The sequence below is a fragment of the Mya arenaria genome, chromosome 2 (genome assembly GCF_026914265.1).
Source record: "Mya arenaria isolate MELC-2E11 chromosome 2, ASM2691426v1".
Taxonomy (NCBI): domain Eukaryota; kingdom Metazoa; phylum Mollusca; class Bivalvia; order Myida; family Myidae; genus Mya; species Mya arenaria.
Window position 1 is genome coordinate 9,323,545 of NC_069123.1, and position 27,314 is coordinate 9,350,858.

Genomic DNA, 27,314 nt, shown 5'->3' on the forward strand with positions numbered 1-27,314 from the left:
TGCTTATAATTTGTGCATAGACATTTCTCTTTAAGTTTCATTTTTAAATTGATATTTTTTTAATATGTATACTTGGAAGAGTTTACTTTCAGTTTTTCTGAAGCTAAAATTTTATTTTTTTTTATAAAGGAAGAAATGAATACCCAAAGTGTAAATAATGGCCTTGGACGATATATAAAGTAAGATTAAGCTCTTGACAGATTTTATGTTAGATTAACTTAAAATCTTATGTTGAATACAAAATACATTAAGAGTTATTGAGTTGTGGTACTCCAACTTCTCAATTTTTGACAACTTAATAACGAGTTCAAGTGCTTGCTATCAGCAGTTATCAGCTTTTGAAAAACAGTGTATAACACTACTTATGAATGATAGATTTTGAAACTTGAAATTAGTAAAAAACAGAGGAAATCTGCTCTTGAATTAAGATGCAGTTAATTGGGAGATGTCCAACTGATAATTCAAGATAAAACTGGATAAAAATCAAAAGCTTGTTATAACAAAATTGTATTACATGAATATTAAAGGGACTTGATCAAAAACATTAATGATTTGTTTAAAACTTTGATAAAATGGGTTATTTAACTTACTTTAAAGAATAAATTCAAAACAGCAGCTCGCAGAACGTCCTTTGAACAGAATTTTGTAAATCAAGGCTAAGATTGATTCAATTTTCAGTAGCGTTACTAACTTTTTTGGCAAAAAAAAGAATGTTTTATTTTTTAAATAAATATTAACATAAGGGCTCTATTTAATACTTTTGAAGATGTTTTATCAAAGAATGAAGCATTTTAGCCACATTTCACACAAAATTAGTTCGTTTGATATCTGACCCTGAAAAACATGAACTAGTCCCTTTAAGGATAGAAAAACGCTTAATGTATTTTGCCTTGCTTTTTAATACTTGGCTATGTTTCTTCATTGATTGATCACAAATTTGCCAACTCAAATATTTTGTTTCTTAGTGATAAGGAACTACCAAAACAAACATCTTAAAGCTGCACTCTTCCAGATTGACTGTTATCACTGGCAGCAGCTTTGGGTACTTTTGTTAAGTTTTATAGCAAACATAACACTATAGTTTATTCCTCCTGCAGAGACAAGTTTGACATGGTGAGCGAAAAGGAGTGTCGGAAATCCCAGCTGAACTCCGTCGGCCATAACAACAGTCGGGACTCCGCCATCGATGCTGATCTACAGGAGTTTGAGACAGAAACTCTCGATATTGAACTGGTAATTGGCGCAGGAACTATAACCATTGTAAATGTAGAAATAAGAATTCTGGCACATTTTATACACGTTGCAATCTGAAATGCTTTTCTCATAGCTTAGAGAATTGCAAATTTTTTTGTAAAACCCCATTTTTGTCGCCTTTCCTCATTCACTTTCACTCCGCCTTAATCTTTGTCCAGTCAGACAGATTGTACAATTAAGTCATTGATGTTAGGCTTGTCTGTTTTTTTTTAAAGAAAATAGGTGTAGGTATTTTCATAGCCTTGGTGTTGTTGGCGGTGTGCAAAAACTAACCTTGGTGATTTAACTCTTAAACTCTTCAAGATATTAAAACTTAGTAAACATGTTGGCCAGAGACATTACACACATGTACAGCACAGCCTCTAACTCTGGCTTTAATATTTGTAGAGTGAAGCCCCCTTTTTTGATTAAAAAATACACAGACAGATTGGTCAAGGATTGATTTAGGTCTTAAAGATTTTATAGACCTGTCTGCCTGATAAATTTACATTGCATTTAACATTATACTTCATACCATATTCACATTGCATTTAATGTTATACTTTATGTCATTTTAACAACAGTAGAAAAAATAGCCTTTGTTCATAACAGCTGGTGAACCATAACAATTACTCATGATTTCAAATTTCTCTCACAGACTGGCCTGAACAAGGATGACCTTGGTTTTGAGCTGGTCGGAGGCAAGGATGATCCCCAGTACCCCAACGACACGTCAATCTTCGTCAGCCACGTCACCAAGGGCAGTCCTGCAGACGGGAAACTCAGGTAGATCCATGGCTTTCATACTGGCCCATATTTCTCAAAAATTCTTAGCATAACTTATTTAAGCATCGTATTTCATTTAGCAAAAATACTTACTAAAATATGATTTTATAAAACAAAAAGTAGTTAATCTTATTTATTTCAATTATTTTTGCCTTTAAAATCCTCAAAACTCTTTAAAAAGAGAATATTTCACATTTTATACCCAATTCCCCAATCAAATAGTGCTGAGCTTGATCCTGTCATAACAGACTTAACTGTTTTGAGAAATTGAGGCGGTTATCCACTGGTGTTCATTTTTAGGTTTGTTAAAAACTATGCAAAAAAAACAGGACAACTATTACTGTGCAATTATTGACCATACAGTTTCTCCTGGTATAATGTCAAAATGTGCCAATCAAAGATTGCAGAAATAGGTGCATTGTTTGTTTCTGTTAAACTATTTAATAAGTATAGTATTCCTTTAAATAAGTGCAGAGTAAATATGAACAATTTTATTTATTTGTTTCCATGAAAATTTAAGCTCTGCAAACTTAAAAGTGCTTTTAGGATACTCAAATAAATAGTATTCCTTTCAAAACAGTACAATGGAATTATGAACTCAAAGCCTTCAATATTATATAACTTTCTGTGAAAATTAAAACTCTGCAATTTTAACGGTAATTTAAGAATAATTAAACGGTAATTTAAGAATAATTAAATACATATGGTATTCTTTTAAAACAGTACAATTTAATTATGAACTCAAAGCGCTTGATACTTTATAACTTTTCGTGAAAACTAAAATCCTACAAATTTAAGAGTGCTTTTAGTATAGTGACATAAATATGGTATTCTTTTAAACAGTAAAATGTAATTACGAACGCAAAGCACTCAATTTTATAATTTTCCGTGAAAATTAAAACCCTGCAAATTTTAGAACGCTTTTAGAATAATCAAATGAATATGGTATTCTTTCAAACAGTAAAATGTAATTACGAACGCAAAGACCTCGATATTATAACTTTCTGTGAAAATTAAAACCCTGCAAATTTTAGAACGCTTTTCGAATAATCAAATGAATATGGTATTCTTTTTTAACAGTACAATGCAATTATGAACTCAAAGATTTCAATAGTTATTTCTGCTTTACATTGAAGCTCCTTAAAAGTGCTTTTGTTTTCAGTAAAGCTTGTATTAATTAGTTGAACTTGATGAACATAGATTTTGTTTCAAGCAAATTTTTCCTTTTTTATTCTTTTTTTTCTTTAATAATGAAATGACTCGAGTGGCTTCTATAATAAGGCCATTCGAAGTTGATTTTGGTTTATCATCAGATTCCAGTTTCAAAACCTAGCTACCTGTGCGATAGATAATAACAGATTCTGATCCATTTTACATTAAATGACCTTGAAAGTTGATTTCACCAATGAAATTTATATACTTGGAAATATCTTATACATTTACTGTTACCATACATACAGAAAATAAAACTATTCCCTGTACACAACATATTTCTTGACTCAGATAGCTGTTATTTTAGTTCCTCAGCCTCTCAGAAAAAACATGTTAATTAAGATTTGGTTAAATGTCTTTTTATACCCAATCCTAAAAACCTTCCTGCTTGATGAGGCTAAACATGGAATTAATTTAAGTGAGGCAAATGGAACCTCAGCTCTGTTTTATCATTTGTCAGAGGCTGTTTGACAGGGATGGTCTAAGTAATTCTTAGAATTATACAATTATGTGCTACTATAAACTGATGAAATATAATGCTTTTATTGGTCAATTGAATAGCTGTATGACAAAAAGTGTCGTGTAAATGGGGCATGGCCTATCGTCAATTGAAAGCTGAGTGGCTAGATCAGAATCTAAAATTGAAAAATGTTTTTTCCTCCCTCTTGGAGTAATGTTGATAACATCCTTTTAACTTTGATTGTATGGCGACATGCCATGGGAAATCACTTTCTGGATTGAATTTTAACTGTCCACAAGGCCAAAAAAAGTAATCTTTAGAAAAACATGCGAATTTGTATGTTAACATTACATTGTTTCAGATTGACATTGATAAAAATGTGTCCCAGCCCTGTGCGTGCTGAAGTTTGATTTGGAACTGAGAGCGGGCTTATATTTAAAACAGTGAAAAATATCAAATTGATATTTTCACTGCTTGAAACAGTGAAATATCAATTTTATTTCACTGATTAATTTCTATAAACCTCTAGAAAGCATATAATAATTATTTTATTCTTTACACTTCCTTCTGTGTCTAAAAATATAGTTTATACTATCAAAAGCAGCACAATTTCATCCGAGATCTTATCCATGTGATTATTTTGGAGAGGTCCACCGATTATTATGATTATTATTATTATTATTTCACATAAATTATTATTCGCTATTGTTTCACCGATATCGCGCAGTTTCTGATCCAGGGTACGTCATAACATGTATATTGTTGCTTGTGGAATTTTACTGATATTGATTTCACTCTGCTTGTGCCTCATGAAATCCGAATCTGCAAAAAAAAAGCTCGAGTCAAATTACGACACCCCGGATCAAATTGCAGTACTAATAACCCTATCGTATTGTGTACATACATATATCCATTCCAACACTAATGCTGCCAGGCAAATAACACAATTACATGTGTCACCTTGTACAAGAAATAGCACCACATAGGTAACATTTCAAATAATACTAAATTACATTTGTTTTTACAGAAAACAATAATTAGGATTGGTACTTAAAGCTGCACTCTCACAGATTGACAACTTTAACATTAAAAAAAATGGTTTCAGAATCAGCTTTGTTCGACATCAATGCCTGCAATTTAGTCATGTAAAATAACTAACATTTCTTAATTGTTTGAAAAACTGCCGAAAATTTATTTTTTCTTAGTAACACTTATAGCCATAAAACATCAATTTTCCTACAAACTGCCATCTGATATTTTGTCATCAGTCTTATATCGCTGGTTTCTCACATTAATACAAAAAATTGCTCATTCCAAGCCAAAAAATAAAAAAAAGCTGTCAACACGGTCAATATATGTGGAGTGCAGCTTTTAAAATACATGTCAGTCAGAAGGTGACAGTATCTTCAACATCATTTTTTTGGGGAAGCCTTAGATCCAAATTCATCAAAATTGATAATATATTGCAGGAAATAATCATAGATATAAATTGAAATATTGCAATGTTTTAATAATTTAACAGTAAATGTCCATTGCATAAAATGGAATTGATTAATAACAAGTATTTTTAGATATGAATCTGACAGTGAAATTGAATATATTTGAATATCAAAGATACTTGTCTGATATCCATAATTAAAACTATATGCTTTACATCATAAATATATCAAGATTATAATCCTGTTTCTATATTTAACCTAAATGTTTTGATATCTAGTAAAACTAAAATAAACTTAATTCATCTCGGGAAGAATTTTTAAGATTTCTGAAATTGAATTAAGTTGGCAGGTATGTATTTTCAAGAATGCTAAAAATCAGATGGAAAAAAGGAATTCAACTCAGATGCCTGTTTCATTTTTATCAAGAAAGTAAGAAAAGTTGATCGGCTTTAACAAATACAGTTATAAACGTAACCCTTCAATCAATTAGATACAGGGATTGAAAATAAACATCATAAATTATAGATATACTAAAAAGTGTTAGAAACATAAGTTATCAATCCCATTGTTAGAAACGTTATTCATTCACATGGCTGGGCCGGGTTTCAAACCTTGGATGTCTGAGACACTAGTGCACTAGCCAGTGTGCAAACAACGTGACCTTTATAAAACTAGTTGTAAAAAGTTTTATTTATCACCCTGAACTTGTTTCTGACTTCAGAGTGAATGACCAGATAATGCGGATCAGCAATAAAGAGGTGAGCAATGTCGAGAAGAGGTTCGCCTACAGTCTGCTCCGGAATAGATCTGGCATCGTCAACATGGTACGGAACTTTATAGTTATAAGCTCTTTAGTTAATACAAGTTAATTTGAGCTCAATTTTGAAGAAAGCTATAAGCTTATACATACATTCTATTTTTCTTGGGAGACCTCTTCAAGGGATTTTGTTCAGAAAACAAGGGGATTTTAACTTTTGCCCAGGTTATTTTGTTTAGAAAACTAGGGGATTAACATTAGCCCAGGGGATATTGCCCAGAAAACTGGGGTATTTGACATTAGCTCAGGTGATTGTTATTTATCTATTTTTATATGAAATATCATTATTAGAGTTATATTCTTTTTTTTTTTTCTTTTTTTTTAAATGTATTGTTTTGTTGTTTTTTGGTGTGTTTTTTTTAAATGTATTGTTTTTACCAAAGTATACACTGTTGAATATTTAAACATTACTATCAGACTCTTTAGGTTTTCCAGAATGATACTCAAAGAGGTTATTTGAGATTTATTTTTTATTTTAGGTTTGTTGTATGTTTGTTTCAAGTAAAAATGAAATGTACACACCACTTTTGTTTTACAGCAAGTAATGCGTAGAAGGAAGATATCTCCGTCCCGGTCTTGGCAGGCCATACAGCTGACCATTCCAGCAGGCAAAGGTACGCTGCTCTGGAAATTGTATTGGAGATAATCAACATGACACTTGTGTTGATTGTTGTGCATTGTCTTGATATTCTGTGTGTTGTATCATTTGTTTGTATTTGTCTTCATAGGAACTATTGTCTGTGATATTTTTCCAACCTTTTTGGTAAATTAAAGCAATTGTACTTATTGTGGTACATCTTTTTTGGAAGTAAGAGAGCATCTTTAAAAGTATATCTGTGGCATTTTAGAAGTGATGCTTTCAGTATTCCAAGTGCTCCTTCATAATTACTTTAAAAGCTTATTGTTGTGTGTTCTGTATATTTCAGATATTGGAATACAGCTGGAGAATGGCCTGTATGTCACGAGGGTCAACCCAGGGTCGTACTCCGCCAAGGAGGGGCTTATTACTATTGGAGACCGCATCATCAGTGTATGTTGCAGATCTTTTAAACAATATGAATGTGAACTAATTTAGTTTGAATATATTTATTTTACAATGATTGTGAATGTAGTTATTACAACATTATGTTAATCACTCTCGTTGAAACAATTCGATGCTAGAGTGTGGTCTTGTTTTATGGGGGAAACTGGAGTACCCTGAGGAAACCCACTTATCCGCTTTTGTGACAACTAACCAAACTTACATGGGCCCACGCTGGGAATCGAACCCGGGTGGCCTAGGTGAGAACCGAGTGTGCTAACCACTGCGCAAACCGGAAAACCTGCAAAGTTGAAGATAATTGCAAGATATTGCCATGTTCAAATAAAAAAAAAATATATAAATAGAATGATACAGTTTTGGTTTACAATTTCAAATAAATTAAAATTCTTGCCACGGTATTAATGAAGAAAGTGTCAAAGTGTATCCTTAAGCAATAATATAAGATTAAGGATCTTAATGAACTCATAGCTGTCTTCATGAATAATTTAGATTTCGACAATCTTTTCACTGTGTAACAAAATGGTATAATATTTTTAGCCACTCCCTTTCGCAATCCCGGTGGCCATAACTCAAACACAGTCCAAAGTATGAAGCTGGTTATATAAAAAGTCATGTTACCAGAAAAATATTGACTTGTATAGCAAATCCCATCACTCAGGCTTATATACTTATTGAGTTATATTTGATTTTTTCTTTCTTTGCAGGTAAATGGAAGAAGTGTTGAAAACATGTCACCTGACGACCTTCAGAAGATATTGTACCAGTATGGAGGGGACACCATCGTATTGGACATCGCTCGTCAGACCACACCGCTATCCTCAGCAGGCTCCTCTCCCCTGCCCCTGACAGCCAATATGCAGGACCCGCTTCTGGTATCGCCGCTGAAGAATGAGGGTTTGAAACCGTGGGAATCAGCGAGCGAGAGTAGCAAAGGAAGCATGAAAAATATTAAGAGTAGTGGATCTCAGACAGACAGTTTGGATAGTCCCGTTGTTCCGAGGCGAAAAAAGGATAAGAAGGGCAGTGATAAGGATATTGACCATAAAACGAGGCATAGTGTTCATATATTTGATAGGGCAATTGAAGCTGTGGATAAATTCTTTGGGCCGAGAAATAAGTCCACAGAGAGGATGGATTCCGAGAAGGGAATGTTGAGCTTACCCGTAGGTCGTCCGAGAACTATGATTGAGGATAGAGATACGGAAGACATTGCGCAGTTTGCATTTCCTACCCATCATCGTGAAAATTCCAATTCGTCCAATACAAACCGGAGTAGCGGACGTCAAAAGCAGGAAAGGCCGGAAAACCTGGACCCAGAAATGAGTGGGACAGGGACTTGGCCGAAAATGAGAAACATTAACACAGTTAATACTGTGAATGGAACTGTTATTCAGACCCAGAAAAACCACCATAAACGCCCAACCATTGATGCTGTGATAAGCCATTCAGAGGACCAAGGTGTAGGAATTCCCACTGCAAGGGTACCTCCTTTGCCCCCACAGAGGAGTAACTCATCATTTTCAGCCGTTCGTCATACCCCACAGAACTCTGATTCCACGATAACTTTCAGCTCGCCACCTTCACCATCTCTTTCACCGCAGCCGAGCAACGCTAGCTCAAGTTCATACTTTAATAAGTCTCCGGCTCTGACCCCCAGACATTCTTACAGTCAGGAGTCCCAGGACGCCACAAGTCCGACTAGTCACAGTGGGTACCAAATGGGTACCGGTAGTCAACCTAGCTATCTAGTCCAAAGGGGAAAAATCAACCCCAAGAGCCCACCGCGAATGCCCCCAATTCACAGTCAAGTCGCCACAAATCAGTATAATTTAAAACCATCCAATGGACAGCCACTGGCAAGGCGACGCCCAACCAGTGGACCATCACACGATCAGAGAAATTCCAGCTCGAATGTGCAACTTTTGTACCCATCTAGTCAAGGGCAAGCCCCACCCAACTACTTTGTAGGCAGCCGCAACACGACACCGGAGCCCCTCAGTCGGCCAATAGAATTCATTGATCGACCTCCAGGAGGCAGACACTACCCAATACCCAGTCCGGGCTCCCACAGGTATGAAAATATAATGTTATTTTAACTCGCACAATCTGTTCAAGAAAAAAATAAATAACAAAACATGTTTATATGATTCTGATAAAATATATAATTTTTTTTTTATATGAAATGTTTATTTAAAAAGAAATAAAAAAAATGTGCAAAAAATTATAAAAAACACTACATAAGTTTTTAACACTAATGAGTACAAGAGACTACTGAAGTTAAAACTGATATTACTGACAGTACTGAAGTATGCATATTGACTTTAAATTGAAGCACCTGATGAACAAATGTATTTATCCTTTCATTTCGTCATTGACAATGATATTAAATTTTTCTGCCTAGTGACCTCCATATAATGTTGGAACCATTTAAGTGGGTTATGCCTGGTGATTATAAAAGAAAATTGTCAAAAACATACTTAAAATTGACATTGTTGTGTACAACACACGCATCTTTTGCAGTTTTTGCGCATTTTTCCAATTCAAAATTTACTCGGGTTGTCTACCACATAAATCCATAAAAGTTTTGAAATAGAGTCAGTATATTTATCTGTACTCATAAACTTGTACAATTTAAACTGGGAAACCATTTTAAAACTTGGAAACACAGATAAGACAGCAACATGATTGTTGTGTTTATTATCTTAAGCCTCGTACTAGCTTTGCCAATTCTAGGCTTGTTTGAAAAAATAATGTATTTGCTGATTTTGGGACCATCTGGTGTCTTGTCCCTTTAATTTGTAAGAAAATTACCAAACAGACAACTTCAATCAAATAATTGCAGATTGTATGTCTGTTCTGTTTTTTTCACCGAAATGGTGCAGGAAATTATTTATTTAGTTAATTTTCACTGCCATAAAAGTTAGAATATGTAAACTGTCATATTCTATCTCTATACATAGAAACCTTTCAAATGATACCGAAATAATACATGGTTACCAGGCCCAAATTTCTTAAAACTTCTTAAGTCCCTTATAACAGGATTAAGCTAAGCTAACTATTTTTGTTTTTCCATAATATGCGTTTTATTTACTTCTTAAAAAAGTTTTAGACGTTAGATAGGAATTATCTTTATGATAATCACAATAAAACAATTTTCATTTATCGAAATCCATTTTAAGTATTTATTTTGGCTAATTAAATTGAGTAACTCAAGCCTGTTAAGCTTATGAAGTTGCGCGAAATTGGGACCATGTAATATTCTCATTTCTGTTCATGAGATTCCTGACATAAAATGAAATTGCTTATCATTTTGCTGATGTGTTTTGGTACTTCACTTTAAAAGTTTTCTTATATCGTTTACAGCAGTAGTTCATTGCCAACTGCGTCCCAACCAGTGTTGTCACGTCAGCACGACGTCCATCAGGCAACAAAGACCGTCTTACCTTACCCCGCCCACGCCACTCCCACTCCTCGCAATGCATTCCTTCCTGAGAACCTGACCGAACTCGACGATTTGCCGGCCTACCCTTGCGGGATGTCGGATGTCAGCTCCCCGAGCCCGTCGATTGTGTCAGAGAGCCGGTTCACGCCCACCCACGTTGACGGACACTATATTTATTCATACCACAACAGAATGCATATTCCATCAATACAAAGTGCGACTGCAACAGACACATCAGGATCTGTTGAAATAGGTATTGATATCTGCTTAAAGGGACTTGCTTATGTTTTTGGACCAAATATTAGTTCTCCCGATAATGCATCTAAAAACACTATTTTTATTAATATTTTACTCTGTAACATTGAAATTTCAGAAACCAATAAAATTTGAGTATAAAGAAATATTTTGGTTTTAGTGGGATGTGAACCCACGCGGATCAAGTCAAGAAAAAAACACAAACCAACACCTTAACTTAATGGATCTATCATAAAACTAGTTTATTTCAGGATAGGATTATTTAAGAATTATTTCATTTGGCTTTTTCCACAGTAAATATGATTACTTTCTGATTTCAGTGTCAGACATAGACAGCCCAATTTCACCATTCCCAGAAATCAGCATTAGCAAGATGCTGCCCTCATACTCGCCTCATGCAGAGCTGGGGCATGGGCGCAAACAGTGAGTTATTTACCATCTGCTTTGAATATTCAACATTCCCTATTTATCCTATTTTTAGGTATAGATGCAAAAAGAAAGGTTTTTCATAGCCTTGATGTCATTGGCTTTGTGTAAAAACTTGAGGGTGAGAGTAGTCTAGTAATGGAAGTGTCCAGCTCTCACCCATTAGGTCGATGGTTCAAGCCATGACAGGGGAATGTTCTCTTGCTCTCTCAAGATAGGCACCAGGAGCCAGTTGTATACAACTTGGATAAGTTATCCACTGGTTATTTTTAGTCTAGGTTGCACATTCAAATGATATGATTGGTTAGTAGTAATTATTGGATATATATTGACCAATCAGTAAACAATTTGGCTAACTTTGACAAAACCAAATTATATACAGTTTTATACATTTGAATGCAGTACCGTTTTTGACCCAGAAAGGTACCCACTTTACATTGGAGTAAAAATGTATAAGTATAATAGATTGGGCCATAAATTCCTAAATGTTAAGGATATTGAGAAGAACTTTAAGTACAATGACCATCGGCATAAGATTATCGCAGTGATCGAAATTAGACTTTGGATGAACAAGCCCGAATTTTTATATTAATGTTTTGCAGCAATTTTTTTAACAAGCCCGGCTTTATTAGCAAGCCGGGCAAGCATATTGCCAGTGCAGGGCTTGCGGGCTTGTGTTAATTTTGACCACTGTTATCATGTCCCATAACTTTAGCAAAATTATTTCTTGACTTTTGCCAACTGATGGACTGAGGAACATGTTCGCGATTCTCTTGTAAAAGAAATCATTCCTGACTTGCCTTTACCGTTCATTCAAGGAAAAAACTTGAACCAAAGAGTAAATTTTGCTGTTGATGCAACTAGCACAATATTTCTTGACTTTTGCCCTTGATTGACTGAGAAAGGTGGACAAAATTAATGTTTGGTATGCTCTTGTAAGAAATTCCCAATACTGACTTTCCTTTTCCTTTTCAATTATGGGAAATAATATTGCGCTGTAATTACAGTTAAAAATGTATTGGTATTTGTATTGGTAATGTAATGGTATGTCTGTCATTCTTACACTGTGAATTTTACTACTAGACCAAAGCCTGGTGAGACGAGAAAGATCAGTATTGAGAAGACTTCTAAGCCCGTGGGCTTCCAGATCGAGATGGGACCAGTGAGTGGGGGGATCTTTGTGAGCTCTGTTAACGAGAACAGCCTCGCCGCGCAGGCCGGACTGGTCATCGGGGACCAACTATTGGAGGTAAAATAGATCATTGATAGATCAGAATTTATAAGACAACATTCATATTCTTAATGTAAATTGTTTAATTTGATTTTAATCAAAGATCAATATACAGTCAAAACTCACTATATTGAAGTTATTAGGCTGCACTCTCACAGATATACCATTTTTACAACTTTTTTTTTTTTTGTCTTGGAAAGAGCATATTTTTGCATAAATATCTGTAAACTAATGATATAAGATTGCTGACAAGAAATCAGATCGTAGATTTTTTTCCGTTCAAAAATTAATGTTTTATGGCTTAAACCGTTACTAACGGTTTAAGAAAAATGCATAAAACATCAATTTTTAAACTGAAATATAAAAATCTGCGATCTAATTTTTTGTCAGCAGTCTTATATAAATGATTTCTATGGAATTTCGCAAAAATTGGCTAGTTGCAAGACAAAAAAAAAAAAGTTGTCAAAACATTCAATCTGTGAGAGTGCAGCTTTAAAATACTTAGAGATAACAAACATCCGATATACCGTAACCATAATATATATGAGTGTATAATTAAACCAAGAAAATCAAACTTAACCGAGAAAATCAAAAAGTTTGCCAAAACCAGAATATCGAGATACCAGAATTCAACATCACAAGTTTGGACTGTATTTATTTCTTACCAAGCCAAACAGGCTGTTCACTTGTGAGATAAAGATGCGATTGAATTTAAGTCTTTGAATCCAAGCCTAGTTGGGTGTGAAAGCAAAATAGAATAAATATGTGGATATGAAGACTGCTATACTGATAAGCATTGTTTTCTGTTTTCCAGATCTGTGCCATCAACATGCGTAACGCAACGTACGACCTGGCCGCTCGCGTCCTGCAGCAGTGTGGGAACAACCTTACCATGCTCGTACAGTATAACCCAGAAAGTGAGTTTCACAGCACTAGCATACTTAATTATGAAATATTACACATCACTGAGGGTCATATGACATTATAAGGACCAGCCAGTCAGCCACCGAAAGTGTCACCTTCGGGGGCTGACTGGCCGGTCCTTATAATGTCATATGGCCCGATGTGGTGTGTAAATATTTCTTATATTATACCAAACATTTTGTATTACCATTCATTATTTTTAAAGCGCTTTCGATGTGTTTTATTGAACAAAGCTAATAATGTTTACTTGCGACAAATTTTCGCCTTTGTGAAAAAAGCAAGCTGCACTTACCAGTTGTATGACGTCACCAGTCCATATTACATTTTTGGTGAGGTCTGGACTGGCCAAAAATATGATATGGACCGCTGACGTCATAAAACTGTGTTTTTATAAGAATACAGTGATATACGGAACGATCGTCCTTTATATACACAAAGAAGGGACACATTTATGTAAGGTATAACATTACTGTATACTTCCCTATAAATCCTGGAGCTTTGTACAAAAGCAGCTTAATAAATTTTATAATACTCAATCTTAAGTGGTATTATTAGATGGTGCATTTCTATGAGAAAGTCTTTAAATTATCATTATCAAATGTATCATTTAAAAAAAAATCCAAAAAAAATCTGTATTTGTTTTACAAGCATGTGTTTACCATAATTTTTTCTCCATTACGATAAAAACATAAAAAAATGTCAAATTTAAGGAAAAGGTAAAAACTCGACTTAATGCTTCTGTAAGATAGCCCCTGGTGCCCTACAAGATGTCAAGGATTAAATCATATGTTTTTCAAGGGTTTTCTATGACCTGAACAATTCTTATCCCGGCTCAAAAGTAAGACATAATAAACCTGATGGTCGTATAGGAGAGAAATCTTAATGTTAGCTCTAAGCTATCTCTTCAATCCTTTTTTCCTGCATACTTGTAATATGCTGACATTAACATCATAAGAATAATTACTGTTTAAACTAAACCTGATTTTCACTGTTTTAGAGTACAATGACAACAACAGTTCATCTGGCCACAGCACACCCGACCAGTCCCCACAAACATCGCCCAAGATAAAGCAGACGGGCAGCCAGCGTGTTCCCAGCTTTAATCACACTCGACCCCCTGCACGGGTAGCCTCTCACAAGTAAGTCACTGTTGTAAAATAAGGTTATCTTATCCATTTCATTAAGTGTTAACTGGACCAAAAAAATTATGTTGAATAACATTGACTTACTATTATTGACTTTGTGAGTTCAAAGTCTTTCAGCAATCCTGTTTTATTCTATGAAGTAAATAAACAATGATCAGAATGTATTATCCTCAATAATTTTCACGTAATGATATATGATCCTTAAAATGTTCCATAGCGATTGCCAAAATTCATTCTCTTAACTTGAAAATTGTCCTGTCAGTTACTCATTCATCTGCCCCTGAAATGCATTTTATGGAAGAGATTTAGTCCCTGGAAGTAGAAAAGTTAGATTTCAAATGCCATGCTTAAATATTGGCTTGTTTGGGTGAAACCAGTGTTCCTTGTAACTCCTTTGTTTAACTACAAATAATTATGCAAGAAACATTGGCTTCACTCAAACAATCCAAAATTGAAGCATTGCATTTGAAATATAACTTTTTTGCTTCCGGGGACTAAATCTAAGGGTTGAAGTGTATTCAGGGGCTGATGAATGAGTTATCAGATAGGACAATCCCTTTAAGAGCTCATTAAATGTCAACATTTATTCAGAAGTGAAGTGACGACCCTCATAACTAATGCCCACATTCATTCTCTCCTATAATAGCTCTGGAGGAAAGTATGACAATCCCCGTAAGATCTCATTCAAGAAGCCTAACCCGAGTGCAAGCCTGGGGATCTCCCTGACGGGTGGGAACGCGACAGGAATCTTCATACAGAACGTAGAAGAGAACAGCCCCGCTCACATTCAGAACATCCATACAGGGGACCAAATATTGGAGGTGAGTGTAATACAGATGTAAATAAAAAGGTTTGTGAAGCAATACTTGTATTTTTACTTACATAAGGTAGCAACTTTTGAAGTAAAAGTTTCACTTTGTGTTGTTTGCAGAATCTCCCTTTTTTATTTGAACCAGTAGGACCACAGACTCCCAAATAAACATTTCCGTCATGGTTTTAAATCGTCATCAATGTTCACCTTGCTCAAGCATACTCATATATGTATATGATGTAGATCATAAGTTTTCTTTTTGTTCTGGGTATTGTCTACAAGCGTAGAAGATGGATTTTGATATCTAAAATATTTGATTGCTAAATGTTATGTTTGTGTTTTCAGTACAATGGTATAGACTTCACCCGGGCCACTGCAGAGCAGGCATTCCGACACCTTAACGAGCCATGCTCCTCTGTTAGATTTAAACTACGCTACCATCCATCGTGTGAGTAGAACTTAACTATGTCCCCTGCATAGCATTGTAGACATATGAAGGTCATGTTGTTTGGTGGTTTTTGCAGCGTTACACTTTTTAAAGTTCACTCACTAATTGGAGCAATTCCCATTGTATCTTACCAAACTTGGTCACAATGTTTTTTGGCGTTACATCTTATTCAATTTTTCTGAGCATTAAAACTGATACTTTTTGCAAATAGAAGTATTATAGGAAAAGTATGTGCTTTTCAGTGTACAACAAGGTCCGTAGTAAGAAAAGCTGTGACTCGGTGTACGTGCGAGCGATGATGGAACACACTGCCGAGCGTGAGGGAGAGCTGAGTTTCCGACGTGACGACCTTCTCTATATCGAGGACACGATGTACAACGGGGAGCAGGGCGTCTGGTACGCCTGGCTTATCAACGACGAGGGACAGAAGATCAAGGGTGGAACAATTCCTAGCAAAGACAGGTACGCGGGTTTGGAGTATAAGAAATATCATTGGTAGTTAATTTATTATAAAGTCATGTGCAGTGCAATACGTAAAGGATTTTTTTTTTGTATTTTGGTGTAAGAATTATTTCGCCATGTGAGCACAACAGGCAATCTTATTATTATTTACATAATAAAAAAATGTTTCTTTTATACTTATATTAAAGAATAATATCAATTTGATTGGTGTTTTATAATTATAAAATTCAAAAGAGAAATACAAACATTGCGACATTTTTTAAGGTCATTTAAATATTTCCTGTGAGGGTGAAGGCTGTGATATGTTTAATGAACAATATGGGAAAATAGTATCTATAAGAGCAGTGAATTCTCACTGTAGTGAAGTTAAAACAGTGAAAATTTAAATGAAAAGCATAAAAGAATAAGATTTTTTTTAATAATACTTATATGCTCCTTCAACATTAATGATCGCCAAAAAAATGATAGAGTTATGCCATACCTAGAATAGTACCTTGGTTCTGTTTAAATTTAGAATCCCTCACATTTTAACATATTGTGTGAAGTGTTTCCATGTACATTAAAACAAATCTTTTTCATTTAGAATGGAGGATGACCTGTCGCTACACCGTAGCCTTTCAGACAGCACGAGCTTGCACGGCTCTGAGGAGTTCAAAGTTCCAGCTAGACGGGGCTCAGGCTCGGCTAGACGTAGCTTCTGGCGACGCAGCAAGAAACACCAGCGTAACAATTCCAAAGACAGCCGGGACTTTAATTCCTTCTCGGATGTTTCCCTAAACAGTGATTCCCTGCCTGTTCTTGATGGTATGAATCATTTTCTCAGGAATAAAGTCTTAAAGGAACACAATATAGCTTGAAAAAAAGATGAAACTACAAACAGCAATTACTTATCTATAATGTTTTTCGATCATTTATGTTATATAGTAGTAATCAAGAAATACCCTTTCGAATGATACCATAATTATATGGAGTGGCTATGCTTAAATATTCGACATGATTACAAATGGCACGATTAAACAACTAGGTTTTTGTCAAATGTGATACATGAAGTTTAAAAGAAATTGTAATAATGTCTTCTTCCATTTCAGATTCCATGAGTACATATCTTAGCGTCGAAAGACTAGAATGTAAGTCCATGATACTTTGGATTTGTAAAAAGATATCAATCTTAATTGTAATTCATTAAGCGTTCCATATTCAACACATGAAAACAGTGGTTGTTATCAGCTCTAGCCTGAAAGCCCTAGTAAAATTATATGCCAGCTTGCTCAAATTCGTAATTTTATATAGCAGGGCGTGTTGATTTTTTTTTAATGCCAAGCACTGGTAATATTATTTGAGCTTTTTCATCAAAATGTCTTATTTCGTTGACTGAATAGTGATCAACACCTTGCATTATCTATGGATAGGTTTGAATATTAAGTGATATTTATTAAGTTAAATAAATACCTATTTAATGCCACAACCCCAATGACATGGAATTATTTTTACTCTTAAAAACATTCCTGTTTTACATGTATATTGTAAAAGCCGCAAATTTTACATGACAAGGTTAGCAAATGCATACATGTTTTATGTTTATTACAGACAAGAAGACTAGGCCGGTGGTGTTAATCGCTCCTCTAGCAGACGCCCTCATACAGAAGCTGTCTGCAGAGTCACCGGACAAATACTTCTATTGCCAGCCGAGTAAGTCTGCATGTAGTTAATGTTTTGATTTGGTTAAAGTAAGCCAAAATAACTATTGATTAATGAATAAAAAGAACCTTTACATATCACGAATATTTGTCTCCCAAATGATCTCATTTGCCTTTAATCTTACAGCTGTGATGCAGACCTCTATGAGTGCCATGCATGAAGGGCAGAAGGACGGCCATTACATCGACTTCTGGCAGGTCGAGGACAGATTCCATTGTATACGCACCAAGAGTGTCACCGAGATGTGTAATAAGGTACGCTTATACTAAACAAAGAGTGCCGTGAAGCATCCGTGATTACTGTTGTTTTAAAGGGGTATTACATTGACAATTATAAGGTACACTTATAATATACTAAACAAAGAGTAGCACGAAACTTCCGCGAATGCTCATCTGTTGTTGTTTTCCGTCAAATAAGGGGTATAACATTGGCAATTGTTACAGCAAGAGTTATTGGTTTAGATATGTCTTTGACAGTTTTTGAGTTACGGGCAGGGTTGAAAAATGTGAACAACAGCGCTGTCATCAACATCAACATCTATACTAAGACAAAACCTTGAATTTTTTTCTGCACTTTTTTTTCATCCATATTTTTGGAGGGTAGATCACACTGTATATGTGCTAAGGGTTTTAATGACATCTGGAATAAACTTCAACATTATTCAGTCAGTTTGCTTTTAGAGTGCCAATAAAAACATCTTGTTTGATTTTTGCTGTGCTTTCTTTGAATTGTCAAGATTTTAAATCCCACAATTGGTAATTGTCCCACATTGTTCTTTGAATAGATAACACATGTATACAACACCATCTTTACAAGTACTAAAATTTATTATATGCTTTACGGTGGTTTATAAAGATTTATCAGTGAAATAAAATTGATATTTCACTGTTTCATTTACATCTTGCACTTTATATTACTTTTTTCTGCTGTTATTATGATTTTGGTTGCATTTATGAAGATTATCAAGAATTTTTAACTCTTGTTTTACACATGCATGACCCTTGTCTTTCTTCCGAAACTGAGAAAATCAAGTGCAATGTAAATATATGACTATGTAAGTGTTGATTTTTACTTGATGTGAAAAATAAAAGAGAAAAAAAAACCTGTTAAAAATCCTGATACAACAAATTAATAAGATGCATGTTACCTACATGTTCAATGATTATCTGTTTCAGAACATCCACTGCCTGTTGAACGTGAACCCAGCTTCTATAGAACGCCTGCAGAGGCAGCAGATATACCCCATTGTTATCTACGCCAGACACAAGTCTTACAAATCCCTTAGGTAGGAAATAAAACCATGGGTTGATTGTAAAGAACCTTTTTATACCAGGTTTTCAACAAAAAACAGGGTTATTAGAATGCGGATGTAATTGGGCGGAAGGGCGGGCGGATAGACAGATGTTAAACATGTCCACCCCTTGACTTGAGTAATGATTGATGGATATTTGTGAAACTTTGTGTGTAGGTAGCTTATGTGAAGAGCTATCTTGTTGAAAGTTTACAATGTGATTAACTGCATCTTTCTTAACTTTAAAGTTGAAATATTTTATGACATGCTTGTAAATTTTAATACAACATGTACAGCAGAATTAATATCTGCCTGAAGTTTGACCTGTAGTTATCTTTCTTGTGACTACACAGTTTTTCCATTCGCATTTGTTTCGTGAAGATTGATGATTATTCATTTGATTGATATTGATAAATTGTCTGAATAATTATACATATAGTAAGTGTAACTACAAAAATACATATAACTCTCATTGATTGTGACATTAAAATTCAAGAAACAAGATACATAAACTTTTATTTAAAGTCAGTATATGATAACAAAAAAACAACAACATTACCTCATTGAGCTACAGTACTGTTAAGATCAAACTATGTTGAAACTACACTCATTGTTCCTTTAGTGTTTCCCTTGTATTACCCTAGTGCACTTTGTAGTGCACTCCTAGGTAACTAGCAGTGCACTAGAAGTGCACAAACTGTCAAGTATGGTTCTAACAGCACTATTTTTTCAGGTCCAAAAATGATGATCTCCCCGTGAAATTTGATACTGTATTTCTCATTTATGTTTCAACCAAATTCTCTGAATTACAGAGAGGTGAAGGATGTCCAGTTCTTGCCGGAGAAACTTAGCATTAAGTCCTCGAAGGAGCTGTACGAGTACTGCTTGAAGGCAGAACAGGACTACAGACCTCTCATAACTGGTAGGTTCACTGGAAAGCTGGAGGCAGATATAAGGGTATACCAAAAATGCTTTATCTTCAGGGACAGATTTCAATTTCTAAACCAACCTACCCTACAGGAAAAATCAAACTGCTATTACAAATCCAAGTCTAATTAGTTATTTATGAATTGTACATGTAAGTACCCACAGTCCCAATTAAATTGTATGAGAATGCTTCATCTTTTGTTTCGTTGAAATTTGACCAGAGAGAATTGTGCTTGTATTAATATGTGTAATAAAGTTTAAAATTGAGTTATACAGTTTTTAACAGAGCCTTGGTTTTCCATAGAGAAACAAATCTGTAAGTGCCATGACATTGAAGAATGTTTTTCAACTATTTCCAGCTACAATCCAAGGTGGTAACCTAGCAGAAATGTCTCAGCAAATCAAGAATGTGATAACCGCGGAGCAGGAGAAGCCCATATGGGTACCCTCCTCCATGTTAAGATGACGTCAGGCCCTGCCCGAGGGACACTCCCCACACAAATGTTGTGGGGCTGCCACACCCCTTCAGCTCTCTGTGCACAATGGTTCAGAAACATGTACTCGTGTGTGAGATGATTGGCCATGCTTGAGGGATATGGTCCATCTAACAAGGGAGCGTTGCCACGCCCTCTTATGCCAAATGGCTTCAGCTCGCTGCACATACTGGCTATGAACTGTGAACCTGTGTGAAAGAGGGGTGGAGGGGTGTACATGAAAAGCTGTGATTAATTTGTCAATGTGTACATTTTACTGAATATGATGAAGTCAATTGATTCTATTCAATTGTTATATTTCACCAGTGAAAATGAGGATACAGAAAGGATTCAATTCGCCTGTTGTGATCGACTCTATTATATTTTGCCCATGAAATGTGGCTGCTTAACGTTGTGTGTCTTACGATCATGTCATCACAAACATTATCACTTGTTGTGCTTGTTGCTTGTAGTAGTTTCCTTTGCTCGGCAACATCAGTGAAATTCATATGATTTTAGTGTAAGAAACGTGCATGTTAAAAACTTATGTCTACCAGTAACAAGTCTATTAAAATTGCAGTTTTGCAACAAAAAATACTGAATCATGGATGGTTTATACAACTTCAAATTTGTGAACATTAAATTGTTGATACAATACAAGTTATGTTTTAAAAATGCATTAAATGTGTAATGATCTGGACTGTTGAGTTAAGCTAGCCTAAGTAAGCTACAAGGACAAGATTCAAATCAACTTCACTGGCTGGAAACGGATACTTTATTTGTATCAAGATCAGTTTCACATTGATTTCAGTCAAATATGTATCTATGTAGTATTCAAATGTACATGTTTCTTAGAGCAGTAAGTTGAAACCATTCCATGGAATAATTTGACAGTGGACGAATATTTAATCATGCAATATCAAGTATCTGTAGTCTTTGGCTTATTTCTGGTAAATGGATTTTTTTGTTGGGATCTTTTATTTTTAGAACCAAGTTGACTTTGATATCAGCATTGCACATTTTATGACAGTCGTCAATTCTCACTTAAAAACAACACATACAGTCGAACCTCGTTGGCTTGGACTTCCAAGGGGCTGGCAAAAATACCTTGACACTCGAGAAATTCTAGCCGAGCGGGAATGCTTACCTTCAGTAGAAAGGAATTGGTCCTTTACCTCCAGTTTGAGCCAATGAGGAAATAAAGCCAAGCAGGTTCAAGCCAACAGAGTTCGAAAGTAATTCATGAAAAAGGCACTACGGTATTGTTTAGATTAAATTCAATTAAAAGACGTTGTCATGATTATTGGTCATAGTAAATTTTTGACATAGGGTGATTTCATAGACACTCATGGTACATATGTGAGCTTGGTGGCGAAAATATTTCCTGTTGAGGCAGTTAAGTGATTGAAAATAAACAAGATTCATCATTATAATTGGATTAAAAATTAATAGGACTTGTTGAATAAACGTATCAAATGACAATTATGGGAATTTTGGGATTTATGGTAACGCCATAATATTTTGGTAAAAATTGATAGGCTTTTATCAGTAAAAAGAGTATTTAAAAATTATACCCTTCTTTTTCGACCTGCATTTTAGTTGAAATAAAGAAAAAAATGACACAAACTGCAATAGCATTATCTGTTATGGGTTTATTCATCATTTATTATATTTATTAGAATTCAGTAACCAATACCTGTTTAGATGCAAAAATTACATGGGGTGACCAGGCAAGACAAAGTCTAATTTGTATATCGAATACCTTATAAGTCCACTATTCGCACCAGAGGAACCTTTTTTGCAGCCCATTTCACTTTATTCAAGGTTGTGATCGATTAGAATCATTTTTGGGGATTGTAATGTGTAGTTTTGGTCATTCTCAATTGATCCTTCATGTAAATTCTTTAGATCTTATTTTACATACATGTATATGCCTAAACTGTGATAAGTTCTTTTCATGTGGAATAATTTTGTGCTCGGTATGCATTTACTATATGGACAATTTATTGGTTATTTAAAAAGAGAAATGATGAAGAGGTTGCGAAACATGGCTTGTACATGTAGCTGATACAACATGTACATATAAAAGTTGCATTTGAAGATTTTTTAAAGAAAATGGGAAATTTTATTTTAAACCTGTACTTGCGGGTACTTGTATAAAACCGCTTTTCTCCTGCTATTGTAAATGTCGCTCTTCAGTGAATTTTTGGGGAAATTATTTTTACCGCCTGTGCCTTGCAAATTGGGAAAAAAAGTTGACTTTGGGAAAAACACAAAATCAGGCCCAAATAGATAATATATGGTAAATATACTAGTTCTAACTTTTATATGCATACATTATGCTGTGAAAGAGTAAGAATTGTCAAGATTTTGTTTATATTTCAAAAAATTCATTGCTTTTTTATTCATTAACATGATCTACATTAATGAAATTGGGAATTCTTTTTAAAGTTTTGAGAAAAATGGACATTTTAGAAGGCAATAAATTGCACCCCCAAAAAAATACTACTCTTTACTTGTCAAAGAAATCAAACCTGGATGACGTAGTGCACAAAAAGTAGTCCTCACATACTCATACAAGTATTGTTTCGCATCCTCAATGATTGGATCTACATGTTGACATTGTCAATATGCATGTGTATATTTCCCATTTTGCAATGTTCGAAGGTGGTGGCAGGTTTACTCATTAAGAACATAAAAGCATACCAACATATAAATTGACGGGAATTACATTTATAAGATACATCTAAAAAAGTCTGAAGTTTTGGAAATGCATTTATCTTTTTATTGTACACAAATACAGTGACACGCAGATTACTTTGACAAATGAACCATTGAAAGTAGAATAAGTCTTAAATACAAGTTTTTGGCATAGTATTAAATATATGACTAATATTCATCAAAAAGAAGCGTAAAAGACCTAAAAAATATTGTGAACCTTAAAAACATGTTACACCCTGAAGCTGCCATTCTATCTTTAGTCACAGGAAGCTATGATGTCTTATTTCCTGTTTCCTGTCACATTTTCAAAAATACCAATATCTGCTTGCTGTGGTTCAAATAAAGACACCGAGTGTATATGAAACAGTCTCAAATTCCCAGAATTCATAAAATTCATGATGTTGTAAGAAAAAGTGCTTTATTGTTTGACTTCATGTTTATTGTGTTGTAGAGTGCTTGACTTTGTGTAATGAATTGTCGTTCTGTGCTGTCTTGTGTCACATTTGTTATAAAAGAAATGTTTTTTATGTGATTTATTGACTTTTCATGCTATGTATTGTCATTGCGAAATAAAAAAAGATAAAGTGTAATTGTTTACTTTTAGCCGTCTTAAATGAAGGGGAACATAAATATAAGGCAAAACCTATGACAAATAACAAATCCTACTCCAAGGGAAAACTTTCAACAAGATAAATTTGAACTGGCCAGTAATGGGTCCTGTAATTCATAACAGGGGGTGGAAGGTGGCAGGGAGTGGGGGTGGAAGGTGGCAGGGAGTGGGGGTGGCAGGGAGTGGGGGTGGGGCTGGGACAACCATCAAACCCACTAAAAACTTTATTTCACTGTGGTATTGAAAGGACACGTATAAAATTATTGATGCATTCATTCCCTTCAATACTACATTTATACATCTTATTAAGTGGACATACTATGTTAATAATTGTAAATAAGCATTTCAAATGTTAAGGGGTATCAATTTAAAGTGACAGTCTTATTCAAAATCACTACTAACACAAGTGTTACAAACATTAATTTTGACTTATAAACCTTTAACTTCTTACTAAATAATGCATTAATTGAAATTATTAATTACTGATCAGAAGATTGTAACCGTGTATTTAATAGCAGAAAGCGCAAAAATATTAAATGATTGGTGAATGCTAAAAGATTAACTGTGGTCTACTATAGTTTTATAAGGTAGAAATACCGTGTTTTTTTTGCGCATTTCTTCGAAATCAAACTCCGTATCCTTCATAAGAACTATTGTTTTCGACATTTGTTCATCCCTTTTGGTATATCAAAACAATATTATTAATTGTGGTAAATCTAATTTGGGAGTAATAGTGTATCTTTAAGATTAAAATTTAGTGTTTTTAGGGTTCAGTTGCCGGACAACTAGGGTGGGCACCGCCTCTTGTGACCTCCCTTCCCCCTCTAGGTCCGCCCCTGCTGGCTGCAATCAATTGCTGGAGGATTGGTCACTAGATTAAAGGATACTGTGTCAGAGTACATTGGATTAATTATTATCCCCTGCCGAAACAAAGGTTTCAGGAGGGGGATATTTATTTGGCGTTGTCTGTCATTCCGTCCTTCCAGAACCATATCTTGGTAGGCATTGATCAGAAAATGTTCCCCTTCATCAAATCTTGACCACTTGTAAAAGTGGGTCACATGGTGTCAAAAACTAGGTCACTAAGTCAAATCTTAGAAAAATCTTTGGAACAAACTAGAGGCATTTTACATGGTCAAATATTCATGAAACTTTATCAAAATGTTTTCCTTGATGAACTCTTGGGACATATATAAAACTGGGTCACATATGATCAAAGATTAGGTCACTAGGTCAAATCTTAGAAAAATCTTGTCGGGAACCATATCATGGTAATAATTGGTCAGATTATGTTTAAACTTGGTCAGGATGTACCCCTTGATGAAATATTGACCGCTTGTTCAACTTGTTATTGTTAAGAGATTGGTTTATTTCATAATAATACAGGTAAAAGTAAACTAGATTCAGTTTGTCTTCTGCAACACAGCTCAGTGTTACTGTTTCATTGAAATAGTATAATCCCTATTTTATTTAAAAGAACTGTAGATCTAGCATCTTTATATTACTATATAAGGCCCACATGAAACATCATATACTCCCCAATTTACATAATTTCTAATTTTGCTTTGAAATCAGATATACAGTAATAAACTTAAATGTTTTTTAATTTGTCTTTATACCCCAGTCACTCTGACCTCATGGACTGTCGCAGAGCGTCCCTGACATAAATTTGTCAGAATTGGGGGTCTGATCCATGTACTGTCCAGGACATCTTCTGGCAATTTTAAACTGGTTAAAATTGCCGTGGTCATTTGGTTCCGTATGGGAGGTTTTCAATCCTGGGAAGTCCAGGACGGTTTGTGTTGCGACCGTGTTGGTTCTGGGAGGGTATGAAGTGGCACTGTGTTGATCCTGGGTGATCTGGCATGTCATGTTGGGAAACAGATCACCCCGGACATTACACGGTTCATGTATGCTGTGGTGGTACCAGGGTTATCTGTGTTGATCTGTTGTGGTGCTGTGTTGGGTCCAAGCTGGTTACGATGTCAAGCGACAATCGACTCAGTTTCATCAAGGATTAAGATATCTATTAATCCGGGGTGTTTTGTGTTAATCTAGAGTGCCCTGCTTTGTGTCCAGCTTCAGTGTGACTGTAGTTTTACGTAACAGTCTAGTAACCATTAACCAGAAGTGAAAAACTCGGTGTTGGTGCATAACTGGCCTCTACACTCGGCAAGATCTGATTCGACCTAGTTTGAGCACTTAGTAAGAGTATGAACTAGTACTGTTATCTCAGTTGGTAGACTGACCAGCATGCTAAAATTCTGGAGGTTGTTGGTTGGAGAAGTCAATACCACGAAGACTTCTAGTTCAAATCCAAACAAAAAATCAGTATGAAAATCAACAAAGGGTAATAACTAAAAAATACTGCAGCCAGTTATGGTTCCTTTGCAATGCACTTATTCTTATTAAGATCTATCTGTATATATGATGGAACATGATAGCCCATACACACACACAAACACGTGCCTACCATTACTACCAGAAAATTCTGTTTGCCTTTTGGCAGGGGATAAAAAGATGGAAGATTTGCTTTCTAGTGAAAATAAAAGCAACAAGTTTAGAAGAAATTTTATTCCTTGAAGCAGTGAGTAAACAATACAAAAAGCATTTCAAATTGCTTGGATTCGACACATTTGCACTTAATAGAACACAATTAAAATTAAAGTTCTAAAACTTCTTTAATTCTCAAAATGGTATATGGAACAAAACTTAAACTATAATTATCTGTTTTGGTAAAAAAAATGCGTATAAAAATGAAACTATGGTTGACAATCGTTTTAAATAAACAAATTCTTTTCCTAAACACTGGACTTCAGTTACAACACTAATATCACATAACAATGATCGGTAACAACATTGATGTTCACTATATTAAATTATCCAGTAGTAAAAAAAAGAGGGAGAATTTTTTAAAGCCATTTTTTTTTAATTATGAAAGAGCAACTTCTGTACATTAATATTTCAAACACTGCTTTGAACATACAGGTTAAGTCATGTACAAGACCAGCAGAAAACATGGAAAATGTCTTGGTTTGTGGAATAATTGAGTAAAAGATTACGAGTGAGATTCTTAAAATGTTCAAAAATTATATGATAATTACAGGGGTTGTCTTTTTATATAATAGTAAAAGTATGAATCATAATTCAAGTCTATGAAAATTAAACATTTTGGACATTATCAAGCACTACACTAAGTGAGAAATATAAATTAAAGAAGGATTTTTTTAAGGAAATGATTGGAGATGTTTTAATTTAATAGTACTGTCCAAAGCATATAAAGACACTGTTTACAGCTGTCCTGAATTCTGAATCAGCACTTTTGCACTGGTTGTCCCATTCTGCGATCCAACTCCCTCAATCTTCTTCACAACATCCATGCCTTCAATAACTTTGCCAAAAACAACATGCTTGCCATCCAGCCTGAAAAAGACAGATAACATAGTGTGATACAAATATGA

The 27,314-nt window shown here is 34.7% G+C and overlaps 2 protein-coding genes across 4 annotated transcripts in view; one reads left to right on the forward strand and one right to left on the reverse strand.

Moving 5' to 3' along the window:
- Nucleotides 1-23,833, forward strand: part of LOC128207274 (disks large homolog 5-like) — a 75,424-nt gene extending 51,591 nt beyond the window's left edge. For all 3 annotated transcript variants that reach the window (XM_052910110.1, XM_052910119.1, XM_052910126.1), the window contains 21 exons: nt 1,098-1,233; nt 1,892-2,019; nt 5,852-5,954; nt 6,486-6,561; nt 6,874-6,977; nt 7,694-9,060; nt 10,353-10,684; nt 11,007-11,109; nt 12,196-12,361; nt 13,158-13,260; nt 14,265-14,406; nt 15,059-15,233; nt 15,569-15,671; nt 15,914-16,133; nt 16,717-16,937; nt 17,222-17,260; nt 17,721-17,822; nt 17,958-18,085; nt 19,007-19,116; nt 19,935-20,044; nt 20,409-23,833. In XM_052910110.1, coding sequence (XP_052766070.1) covers nt 1,098-1,233; nt 1,892-2,019; nt 5,852-5,954; nt 6,486-6,561; nt 6,874-6,977; nt 7,694-9,060; nt 10,353-10,684; nt 11,007-11,109; nt 12,196-12,361; nt 13,158-13,260; nt 14,265-14,406; nt 15,059-15,233; nt 15,569-15,671; nt 15,914-16,133; nt 16,717-16,937; nt 17,222-17,260; nt 17,721-17,822; nt 17,958-18,085; nt 19,007-19,116; nt 19,935-20,044; nt 20,409-20,515 — 4,075 coding nt within the window. In that variant the 3' untranslated portion in view covers nt 20,516-23,833. The remainder of the gene's footprint in view (nt 1-1,097; nt 1,234-1,891; nt 2,020-5,851; nt 5,955-6,485; nt 6,562-6,873; nt 6,978-7,693; nt 9,061-10,352; nt 10,685-11,006; nt 11,110-12,195; nt 12,362-13,157; nt 13,261-14,264; nt 14,407-15,058; nt 15,234-15,568; nt 15,672-15,913; nt 16,134-16,716; nt 16,938-17,221; nt 17,261-17,720; nt 17,823-17,957; nt 18,086-19,006; nt 19,117-19,934; nt 20,045-20,408) is intronic.
- Nucleotides 23,834-26,412: 2,579 nt separating this feature from the next.
- LOC128211538 (peptidyl-prolyl cis-trans isomerase-like) overlaps nt 26,413-27,314 on the reverse strand; it is a 36,089-nt gene continuing 35,187 nt past the window's right edge. The window contains exon 5 of the mRNA XM_052916458.1: nt 26,413-27,276. Within this exon, the coding sequence (XP_052772418.1) occupies nt 27,144-27,276 (133 nt within the window). The 3' untranslated portion in view covers nt 26,413-27,143. The remainder of the gene's footprint in view (nt 27,277-27,314) is intronic.